This window comes from Cyprinodon variegatus, unplaced genomic scaffold, assembly GCF_000732505.1.
Source record: "Cyprinodon variegatus isolate N-32 unplaced genomic scaffold, C_variegatus-1.0 Scaffold64, whole genome shotgun sequence".
NCBI classification, from domain to species: Eukaryota; Metazoa; Chordata; class Actinopteri; order Cyprinodontiformes; family Cyprinodontidae; genus Cyprinodon; species Cyprinodon variegatus.
This window is the reverse complement of record NW_015150517.1, coordinates 582,947-594,423: the sequence shown is the minus strand read 5'-3', so window position 1 is coordinate 594,423 and position 11,477 is coordinate 582,947. Positions and strand designations below refer to the sequence as shown.

Below are 11,477 nucleotides of genomic sequence, written 5' to 3'. Positions count from 1 at the left end.
CAGAGGGGGTGAGGAAATCGGGCCAAGTCTGTCCGACAACGGAGGGACATGAGGTGCCCGCGGCACTGTCTGCGGTCACCTTCAATTTGGGAGAGGGGCAGCAGAGTGTCTGCGGAAGGGGGCGGGGACGTCTCTGCGTTCACAACGACACCTACGCAGACGACCTAGTTTCGAAGTATAAATCAGCCTTAAGATAAAGAGATTGGATGCTGCAATCAACTCACTGAGGTTGACTCTTTGGGCTTCGGGACACCCAGCAGTTCTCTTGCATAGAGCGCCTCCTCCAGGGTCCTCTCGTAGCTGATGCTAACCGGGACCAGACTGACATCGAACACTTCTCCTTTAAGGAAAGGATCCATCACAATGTTCAGCAGGCCTGGAAAAGAACAGTACAGGTTGGCAAGCAGTAGAACTTATTTACTTGTTTTTCTGCTGGATGATGAACCTTCCCCTGAGTATCAAGTTATTCCCACGGACAAGTTTTCTTACAGGATTTGTGTAATTATCAACATCAACTGTAACTTACTTCACCCTCCCGGCTGAAAGCATCCCCACTGCATGATGATGATGATGATATCACCACCTTTTAATGTTGGGAACTATGTTGTTTAGGGTGACTTGAGATGTTAGAATAAAAACCGCTGGGGCTTTTACAGAATATATAATTTAACAGAATCTAACTTATATGCAGGTAGACTTTATTTTCTAGTATGATTAGCACTAAAGGCAATGCATTGAAAGCATTTTAATAAAGCCCGGACATTAACACAAATGCACTTTTACTTTGCGGTTATTTTGATTATTTGAAAACCATGTAAAAAAAAAATGTCCAAGTTTGGGTATAAACTTTGTTTGTGTATCACATAAAATACATTAAAGATGTTTGTTTAAATAGGAAAAAATATGGAAAGATTTTGATGTTACAGCCACATCTTAAAGGGCTCTTAATCAGTAATTGTGGATTTTGTCTTTAAAAGTAACAGGAATATTGCTGCTTTATTTTCTTACTTTCTTAGTCCAGAAACTATATATATATATATTTTTTGATTCATCAAAAACATTGACACAAGTCAACACAAAAATTCTATGGATAAAGAACTAATTGCATTTGCAATAAAAAAAATTTAATTTCATAATCACAGAAACAAAACCTTTTAGTATTGTTACATGTAATGAGGCAAACACTAACTTTTCAGCCCTTTAGGTGGCAGCAATACACTTAAAGTACCACAAAGAAGGGAGGATGGTTGCAGTTAGAAGCCCTTTCCCTGCAACAGTGAAGTACAGCAACAATGCAGTCTGAATGAGAGAGCATTTATGCAATTGTTGAACCCATGGAGGCCAAATAGGGATATGCTTGTGCTTAGAGCAGAGGAAGGGTCAAACATCACAGCTAAAGACAACTTTAAAGATTATAAAACAGGAAGGGGAGCTCATCAGTCCCCTGTGCCATTATTTACCTAACTTTGGAGTCAGGGATTTGGCTGTTCGGCTCCTCGTGCCCTCGAGAAAAAACTCAACCGGTGCAAACCCATTCTAAAATAAACAGTTGCAAAGAAAAAAGGTTTAAAATAACGTGCAAAATGAGAGGCAAAGATTTCCACAGACTGTCTTCACAGCTCCTTCACCTTCAGCATGATCTTGACGTATTCTGAGAAAACAGCCCAGTAGAGTTTGTCTCCACCAAACGATCTGCGAATAAAGAAAGCCCCCGACATTCGCAGCATCTCCCCGACGATCTTCATCCCCATGAAGTCTGCAAAGAAACCCTCTTAGAAGTTAGTCTCTATAATGCAGTGATGGATGTATTTATCAAAGGAGCAGCTGTAGGACGGATGACTTACCCATGCCGGCAGCGATGACTGGTAAAGCTAAATCATAGGTGTACAGGATGTATGACATGAGAAGAAAATCCATGTAGCTCCGGTGACTTGGCAGAAGAACCACCGGGTGCTCCTGGATGGCCTGTTGAAGCTAAAAAGAAAAAGATAAAGGTTATCTATGACCAAATTTCTATGAGCCCCCCTGCTGGGTCCACTTACTCTCTGGATGCCCTCCTCGTTGACGCAGATGCTCCTGAACAGAGTTTTAAAGATTTTGCTGAGAGTGAAAGCAAAGAAGCGGATCGTGCTGAGCTGCAAGCGGTGAGCCATCTCCTCCAAGATGGCCGCTGCCTCCGCCTGGATCTCATCTGTTGGCGTGCCCGTTTCTTTGGAAACCTAAAACAAAAAAAGCATCTCATTAAAAGGCATTATTCAGTTAACAAAAGTCCACAGCATGATTTAAAGGGATGTAAGCAGAACAAGTGGAAAGTATGGAAAAGAAGATAAATAAGTTAAATTACAGCAAGCCGATGAAAAATAAAGGCTTGGACATGACCTCCATCCTTTTAAATCCTGTAGCCTGTCAGAGGTTGTAATTCTGTCTAACCCTCTGTCTTTCAGTTAAAATATTTGTGTGAATTAGTGGCCTTTAAACTGTTTGCTCCACTAATTTGAAACAAACTCCCAGAACAAGGAAATAGGGTTGAAAACCTCAGATTTATAATAGATTTGAAACCTATTTGTTTAGAGCAGCCTTTGACTTAGCTGTTTAACATTATTAGTTTAAGTTTGTAGTCCAACATTTTTTCATTTTTACAAATCATTCTAATTATTCACTTTTATTCTCTTAAACTAGTCATGTCCATTAATGATTTAACCCTCTCCAGGCAGATGTTGCAGATTTGCAACAGCTAAATGCCACATAGCTAATTACTCCCATCCATATTTTATGAGCTTTTGTTCCTCAGAAGTAGAACAGGAGGACTTAGTTGTGCATTTGCAACAAACAGTTTCTCTCCAGCTCACCAGATAGCACTGCTGACTCACTTTTAACATGGCTGAGTCCTTGGTGTCACTGAAAGCACCAATTTCATATCACTACCAATTTCCATTATTTTGAAATCAATACTACATAAGATAAATCATGAATTTGTATGACACATGCCAATTAGTAGATTTTATCTCCTCGTAGTTTTTCACCAGAGGCATCTCGATTTCAATGTTGTGGATTTGCAACGTGTGCCCAAACAGGTACCAATGGATACTACATGCTTTATCTACTAGTTTGCCTACAGTATATTTTGAGCAACAGTTAAACAGAATTCGGTCAAAAGAGGTTTTGAGATGTCGGTGAAGAAAAAGTTGTCTCTAATTTTGTGGAAGAATTTATTTTTTTCGTATTTTGTTTTGTTAATTTTTTGTTTGTGACATTCAAATAAAGTTAACATTCATATCAGATTCAGTCTTCAGAGTTAATTTACCACACTGGGCCACTGTTGCAAATCTGCAACATCCCAGAATTCATTGCATGTGAAGGTCTCTCTCTCAAAAAAAGTCTGAATTGTATATTACTACCCCACATGATCATTTTCTTCAAATATCAGATTTTTCCTGCAACTACAACTTCATTTGAGCCTGAGAGGGTTAATGACCTTTATGCTGATGCAAAGTCCTGTCTCCTTTTTTTTCTTAATTGTTTACATGTCTGCTTTCTCACTAAAGCTAAGACAGTAGAGCACTTTAGCCCAGTTCTGAAGTCCTTCCACTGGCTTCCCATATCAAAGAGAAAGTTAGTCTATCACTGAACGGCTTAGCTCCAGAATACATTACAGACTTGCTGTCAGAAGATCAGCTGCCCAGACCTCTCAGGTCTTCTGGATCAAATCTACTCTGCATACCATGAACCAAGCCTGACAATGCAACTTTTAGTTCTTATTTTCCACTAATGCCAAAAAAAAAAAAAATCTATAAAAGCATCAAAAACCTCAGTTGCTTTAACTCCATGTTTGTTTAAAGCACCCTTTGACTGTGGTACCTAAATATTACTAGCTAAGCTTTCATTCCAATTCCCCCTTTGATTTTCTTATGAAACATTTAATTACCATTATGCCATTGCAATTTAATTTCATTCTTTGTTGGTGTTGAGCACTTTGAGGTAAAATATGCTACATAAATTTGACGTAAACAATGAAAGTTATGTTATTGTGCAATAAATCAGGAGGGAAAAGAAGATTGTGTCCCATGTGTCACAGTGATTCAGCATAAAAACAGAGGATCTTTTCAAGGCCGAGGCAAGAATAGAACCATTGAGAATGAATGGGCAACGCAGCGACCCTCCATCTCAATAATAAAAGGACAGCCACATTTGTAAAGATAGTGCACTTTATATAAGCTGAATAATTTCAGGAGAGCTTAAAGAAATAGCCTTGATAATAAAGCTTGGTGTGTCCCAATGATCTCTGGGAATGGAACTAAAAGTATAGCAATACCCATGCTGTACCAGGAGGTAGCGATGATGGCAACCCCAGTAAAAATCCCAGAGAACAGAAATCAAAGCTTTGCTATATCCTCTATATTACCAAAAGTACTGGGTGACACCACCAAATGAATGATTTCAGATGCTCCATTCATTTCCATGGCTGCGGTTGTGTGAAGAAACCTGATTGGCTGGAAGTCAAACATAAAGAACACCCATGGAATGAGGGCTTTAATTCTAGTTATTAGTTCTGACGGGGAACACAACCCTAAACCTTAACAAAAATTTTTACAGAATAGTTATAGCTTTATTTACAGAGTTTCATCAACAAAATAGACCCTTGAGATTAAAAATAGAGCATTACCAACATCTGTAATGCACATGTACAAGTATAAAAATACTTTTGTAATATAGTGCATGTTTTACCAAATACTTTTAAACATAACTTTTGTTTTTCAGGACTCCAAAGGAAAAAACATTTACTATTCACCTGATTGATGACATAATGCAGCTGATCAGACTGCAGCACCATGTTTTTGAGTTCGCTGGCTTTGCATGGAGTCAGTCCTTTGTAGAGGGCAGGAGTGTAACACCTGAGCGCATATCTTAGATCACTGCCCGTTCTCCTTTCCTCCAACATGTCCTCAAAGTCATCTCTCTTCTTCAGCATTGGGTCTCTATGCTAATGAAATAAAAAAAGAAGCAATTGCCAAATAAGAGCAAAAAAATTACTTAGTTTTTTTTAATGCATTTTCATCCTTTGAGTAAACTAAATCAGGCTGGATTATCCTGAAGGTGAGAAAGAGAACCTACATGTGAATATCTATCCTAACCAGTGAAAAAGGGTTAACCTTGAAAGATCCTTCAGTAAAAACGTATACCTATTAACAACAAAGAAACTTCTTCTTTAATGCCCTGTTCTCCTTCAAACTCCCTGATGAAAAAGGAGACATGGGTAAATAAGTGCCTCATCTCATTAATAATCTGGCCCCAGGATAATGAGCACTATAGAGATGTTTTTTTTCCACATGCTCAGACAGTTCAGGGCTCCATGACATGCAATGTGCAATGCATGGTGTTCTTAATAGGACCCAGGAGACATTGCATTGTCAGATTTTTTGAATCGCAGTTAATTTCTTAATACAGCAGGAAGAACTGATCATGTTCACATGCCGATATGCCAACATCCAAAATCATATTGTTGGTCAATATTGACAACAGTGATGCATAACTCTAGATACAATTTCTGCTTTGGGTTAAAGATTTTCACTCTGTAAATTAAAATGTAATAATCATCAAAGAATCCCCTTTTTCAAAATGCCATAAATGTAGTCAATGCTAACACTAAATATATAACATTGGTAAAATATATAAATATTCAACTGCTAATGAAACCCCTTATTCTAAACATGAAGCTTCTTGAATAATTCTTTGCATAGTCCTGATTATGTAAAAAAGTGACAGAGCAAGAAAAGAGAAAATTACTTAACAGGTTTCAAAAACATTACTCAGGTTAAAGCTATACTTTACTTTTTAAATTGAAAATGCTACAGTTAGTTAAATATAAAGAGAAAAGTAAGAAAGAATCCATCACAACTATTTCCACACGGGGTCCTAAAAATGGAAACTAAATGACTTCTAGGGAGGTAGGTCTGACATGTGGTCAGACACATACACACACGAATGTATATATATATATATATATATATATATATATATATATCTTTTACACATACATACATACACATACATATGTATGTGTAAAGATATATATATATATATATACATACGTGTGTGTATGTGTCTGATATATATATATATCTTTACACATACACATACATCCATATACATATATTATATATAAAATAACATCAGAAAAATGTATAAATCTCAATCCTTTCCTTCCAGGACCTTTCAAAACTTTGCAGGGAGGAACCTTGACGAGCAGATCCAGACATACAAACAATCGTTTCAGATTATTTCCAGTAAAACAGATAAGTTCTTAAATAAACTTGCAGAGCAAATCAAACCCTAATTCGGCTCCGAGTTATTCTGAGCGAACCCAACAAAGTAGCATTGCGTTAAGAGGTTAAGCGACACTTGATGTTGAGCAACAGGGACCCCAGCTAGCTCAGCCAGCTAATAAACACAGCAATAAACACATTCTACACACCGAATAAACCACCTTGGACGCCATTCTTTGTCCCAAAACACCGCCTGCATCCGATAAAGATGAGTGAAAATGAATATATTGTTGTCCCGTTTACTTTTAGATACCAACAGCAGCTGCAGAGCTCCGTATGGGCGTGAGAGCTGACATCTTTTTCACTTCCTTCACCTACGGTGGCTGGTAAGGACCACTCCGGTAGCGTGTTGCGCGCTGTGCGTTTTCACGTGTGTTGTCATTCATACAAACAAGTTCGCAAAGACATATTTTTGTCTGTTTGATTTACCATAATTTTATTTAGCCGATGGTCTTATAATAATTTTGGAGATGAAGGAGGGAAAAGACGAGGACAGTTTGTTTCTGGAGCAGGTTCTGGATTCTCTTTATGACTTTGGTAAGCCTTAGGAGCTAATGCTAGCTCTGTTAGCCGATTTAAACTCTGCTCTTTCTGTTATTTTTTTTTATGTACATAAATAAACTATGACATAAAAGGTAAGCATTTTGTGTTTTCATTGTTTTTATTTCAACTTCTTATGTCAAACAAGTAAAAAAAAAAACGGAGCTTCAACATGTTTAACGTATGTTTACCTATTCTAAACGAATATTTGTATTGACTAAAAAGCAAAAGTTTTTGTTGAGTTACAAAAAAAAAAATATTCACATATTTAGTTTAATAAAAATGCATTTATTACCTAAAATCCACACTCTTAAAAGCTAGAACAATCATAACATTGTGCCTATGATCATCATAAAGGGTAAATTTTTTAAACCTACCTCTCAAACCACAAAGTCTTCTTTAACATCTAGTATATGTATAAATATAAATATCAAAATATTTGCATGTACATATTTGGTCCCTAACATATATATATATATATATATATATATATATATATATATATATATATATATATATATATATATATATATATNTATATATATATATATATATATATATATATATATATATATACACACAATCTGCATCACGTGGATAATCTGGCCTTCCTGTTTACATCATGTCTGAAAATATTCCTTTTCTAATTCATTCCCTGGTGCTTCAGGATGCAACTTTGGTCAATCTGCTTTATAAGAAGACACACAACATGCATCATATGATTAAAGATGGTGAAACTCACTGGAGTGTATAATAAATGGTTAATATGCACTATAGATATCCATACATGTTTCTTTATCTGTTTACTGTCTTTTATAACCACAGTTAAAGCAGCATGATTTGTTCATCTTGTTGATGGAAACTAAAGAGAAAAGTGAGGGGAAATTACACTTAGGGCAGTATGGTTTTGTTTTAATTGTTTTATTACAGTGATCGCTGTTTTTTTTTATTAATTTTTCCTCATCATGTGAGCTTATTTTTAAAGGACATCTTTATTGGTTCATGACAGAAAAGTAGTGCATCACTAATCACACATTAATCTGTATGAAGGCAGTGCTGGGGTTTAGGGAACATGGAGGTTCAATTTGAAGTAGTCCTTTTATTTTGAAGTTTAAATGTTTAGAGTTGGGTAAGAAATAATCAGGATTTTCACGAAAAATGACCATCTTAGATGTTATTGATTGATTGATTGACAAATTGTCAAAAAGAGAAGAAGAAAGTGCCAAAGGAAGAAAAAGGTGCATGGGCTATATACGGTATATACAGTGCGTCCACATATGACAGGTTTGGTTTTTATAGCAGGATCAATATACAGGGTTATTGCAAAGTGTGTTTACATGGGTATTTATATAGATGGATATAGTTATTGCACTGGGTGTCAAATATAAAGAAACAGGTTATTGGGCAGGGTATTAAATAGAGGTTTTGTTGGCTCTACTTCATGTTTATGGTTTCAATTTCTGTTGCAGGTTCAGAATCAAAGAAGACGCTTAAAGCCCCAAAAAAGAAAAAACGAAAAAGATGTGAAGAGCAGGAGGAAGAAGAGGGACTTGATCCAGCGAAGGAAGGTTGCAGCGACAATGAAGACAGCAGAGATGCTGAGGATCACCGTGGAGCAGAGCAGCCAAACACCGAAGGGTTTAAACGCTTGAAAGGTGGATTATCACAACTCGTTGTAAATGCAAGGCATACATAAGTAAAAAAAAAAAAAAAGTCTTAGATTTTTTTCTTTTTTTTATGTATTGAGTTTTATTTCTATATATCTATATTTGTATTTCTTAAATTTGAATGTTTATTTGTTTTATCAAAGTATTGTTTGTTTGTTTTTTTTTGTTTTTTTTGCCTTTTCCCCACCAGAAAAATTCTGGAAATATTTACCTATTATATTTGTTACAGTTTTCTAAAGGAATTCGGACATTATTTTACTTGAATTACAAAGCCAGTAGTGTTAAGTAGAAAACATTCCTGTTTGAAGGAATATAAAGTCTGCAATCAAGCCTTTCCCACAAGTTCCTCGAATTTCTTCTTGTTTTAATTTCTTTGGAGAATTAAGCTCAAAATGCTTGTGTTGGTTATTCACTAATGTGAAAAATGTGAAAATTTACCAAGATTTTACAGTATTTTTAGTAGTTGGCTAAAACCTAAAATAGAGGCGTCTGTCAAAGCTGAACATTTTTCACCAAAAGGAATAAAGTTTTCTCAGATTTTCTTTAGTTTTTGAGCGAGTTAAAAAGTAAGGCAGGCAGTTAACTATCTTATTTATATCGCACCTGTTACAGACAAGGGAGGGTTACAAACTGCTTAACAAAAACCTACAAAACTCATAATAAGAATACAATCCCTATCTCAATAACATCTATTTTAGTCATTGTAATGCTAATTTCTTATTAATAATAGATATGATGTGGACCAATGCAAATCCTAAATCTACACTATAGCATTCTTAAAAAGAGTTAAAAACTACTCTTAAATGTATCTTAAATTTGTAGAAACCCTGTAAATATTTGCACATTTCAGTAATAATAATCTGCAGACTCTTCCTTCTGATAATCTCTCACATCCAGGCATCCAGCCGGAGAACAAGGTGGAGGTGGTGACGTTTCAGGACCCAAGAAAGAAAACTAAAACCAAACAGGTTCCGGTTTCCACCAAGATTCCAGTTAAAGCTCCACAGGTTGGTGTGTCCTACTTTAATTTATAGAAATCTCTTCTAAAGCTAGATAACTTCTGAAGATTAAAGTCCATTTGCTTAAACTGTAACCATTATTAAACTGGATTTTGTTTTTTATCCAGTAAAAATCTTTCTTTTGAACGCTGTCATTTATTCAACATTGCAAAACACAGAGAATATATACAGCTTTTAAAAATAAAGATTAGAGGTTTAGTAACCTTTTTTTACCAGCTGACCAAACAATTTAAAGCTAACTAAAATGTTAAATTAATATTAGGAGATAATAAAATGAAGGCCAGAACTTATTTCAACCAGTCAGATTAAATAAAGTAATTTAACTATAAGAATAAATCCTCTAAATGCCACAAACTTCCATTTTGAAATTTATTCAAAACTTTGTGAAATGTTAAATCCAGCACCATGAACTTCATTTAACCTGTTTTTTCTCCTCTGTTACTCTTGTCGCCTTTTATTTCCATCACTTTCCTCCTACTCTGGCCCTTATCGCCTTCGGGTGTCGCGCTCGTCACATCCAGGAGTCTCAGACGGCAGAGCAGAAGCGAATCAGCCAGCAAGAACGGCTCAGTTTGGAAAAGGTGAAAATATTTTTAATTCGATTTTACTGGAGTTAAGCTGCTTTCAATGTATCTTATTAAGATTTGTTGATTATTGCATTTAACCCCTGCGGTATATGGTCCCTATGTTTTGGAACCTGACATGTTTGTGACAGGCTCGTCTGGAAGTCCATCGGTTTGGAATCACCGGCTACAAGAAGGAGCAGCAGCGAGTGTTTGAGCAGGACAGGGCGATAATGCTGGGAGCCAGAGTAAGACTTAGCATCTGCACTGCAGTAAAACATTGTTTGCCCCTTACAGATTTCTGTAATCACACTCAGATGTTTTAATATAGTCCAAAAATCTTTAAAAAAAAAACTCAAAATGAAGAAAAACAAACAGCAGTTTTAAAAGATTATATCCTTTACTAAAGGAAATAAGCTATTTCATCCGACCTGTCCTGAAAAATCAAAATTTCCGAAATTTTTGTTAGATGATTTCGTTAACTAATCAGGAACTGTGATGTTAGTTTAAAAAGCACACTCAGAAAAAGGAATTTCAGTCAAAAACTCACCAGAACCAGTTTCTTTGTTCCCTGCAGCAGCAGAGCAGCTCCTGATACTGGGATCTGGTTGTTGATGTCGTTGTCTTTCCATACCATATGCACACAAATGCTGACTTGCTCTCAGCATGGGCGAGTTGAACATGCAACAGGAACCGGTGTTACACCAGATTATGCGCCCTGTCACATATTGTCACAATGGGGAATAGAATATTTGATGATAAGTGAATGCAGTTTAACAACAACAATAAAAGCCAAGCGAAACAGAAACTTTCTCCACTTCAGTGTGAATGTACCTGTACGCCAGGCTCTTACTGGATACAGTCTGGCTGCAGTGCGATCGCCGTTAGTAACCCAAATCAACAGCCACCATGCTGTGTGGTTGTGCTTACCGAGGTGTAGCAGCTCAGCACAATGATTCTACCAGAAGGAAGTTTGGTGCAAACAGGGAAACAGGGAAAGAGTGACGCCAGACAAAAACGAATCCTGGTCATTTCCAACAAAAAAATGACACTACATTGACTTGTGAAAACAAAACGGAAAAACAGAAACATGAGAAAATAGACTGGTGGGTTGAAAAGCAATAATTGGGCAGGGATAATGAATTTTGTGCTAGAACTTCTGGAAATAATTTGAACCCATGCAAACTTTATTCCTTGCAAGCGCCGTTTCTACAGCCAGAGCATCAATGAGCCAGTCTGGTTCCAGCTTTTAGTGACTTTTTGCAGCACATTGAACCGCAGTCAGTGTGAACCCAATCTGAGGCTTTTATGCTAAAGTGAACCAGAATCAGAACCACTGTTCATACTGGGAAAAAAAAATAAAAT

At 36.4% G+C, this 11,477-nt stretch overlaps 2 protein-coding genes across 2 annotated transcripts in view; one reads left to right on the top strand and one right to left on the bottom strand.

The window, feature by feature from the left end:
* The window catches only part of gnpat (glyceronephosphate O-acyltransferase), a 21,582-nt gene extending 14,947 nt beyond the window's left edge, over positions 1 to 6,635 (bottom strand). Inside the window, exons 1-7 of the mRNA XM_015371754.1 lie at positions 6,473 to 6,635; positions 4,790 to 4,981; positions 2,043 to 2,219; positions 1,845 to 1,974; positions 1,629 to 1,756; positions 1,461 to 1,536; positions 225 to 376 (exon numbers count right to left, since the gene is read on the bottom strand). Of these exons, the coding sequence (XP_015227240.1) occupies positions 225 to 376; positions 1,461 to 1,536; positions 1,629 to 1,756; positions 1,845 to 1,974; positions 2,043 to 2,219; positions 4,790 to 4,981; positions 6,473 to 6,496 (879 nt within the window). The 5' untranslated portion in view covers positions 6,497 to 6,635. The remainder of the gene's footprint in view (positions 1 to 224; positions 377 to 1,460; positions 1,537 to 1,628; positions 1,757 to 1,844; positions 1,975 to 2,042; positions 2,220 to 4,789; positions 4,982 to 6,472) is intronic.
* Positions 6,636 to 6,646: 11 nt separating this feature from the next.
* LOC107082866 (chromosome unknown open reading frame, human C1orf131) overlaps positions 6,647 to 11,477 on the top strand; it is a 9,101-nt gene continuing 4,270 nt past the window's right edge. Inside the window, exons 1-5 of the mRNA XM_015371753.1 lie at positions 6,647 to 6,860; positions 8,333 to 8,518; positions 9,428 to 9,537; positions 10,071 to 10,130; positions 10,265 to 10,360. Of these exons, the coding sequence (XP_015227239.1) occupies positions 6,794 to 6,860; positions 8,333 to 8,518; positions 9,428 to 9,537; positions 10,071 to 10,130; positions 10,265 to 10,360 (519 nt within the window). The 5' untranslated portion in view covers positions 6,647 to 6,793. The remainder of the gene's footprint in view (positions 6,861 to 8,332; positions 8,519 to 9,427; positions 9,538 to 10,070; positions 10,131 to 10,264; positions 10,361 to 11,477) is intronic.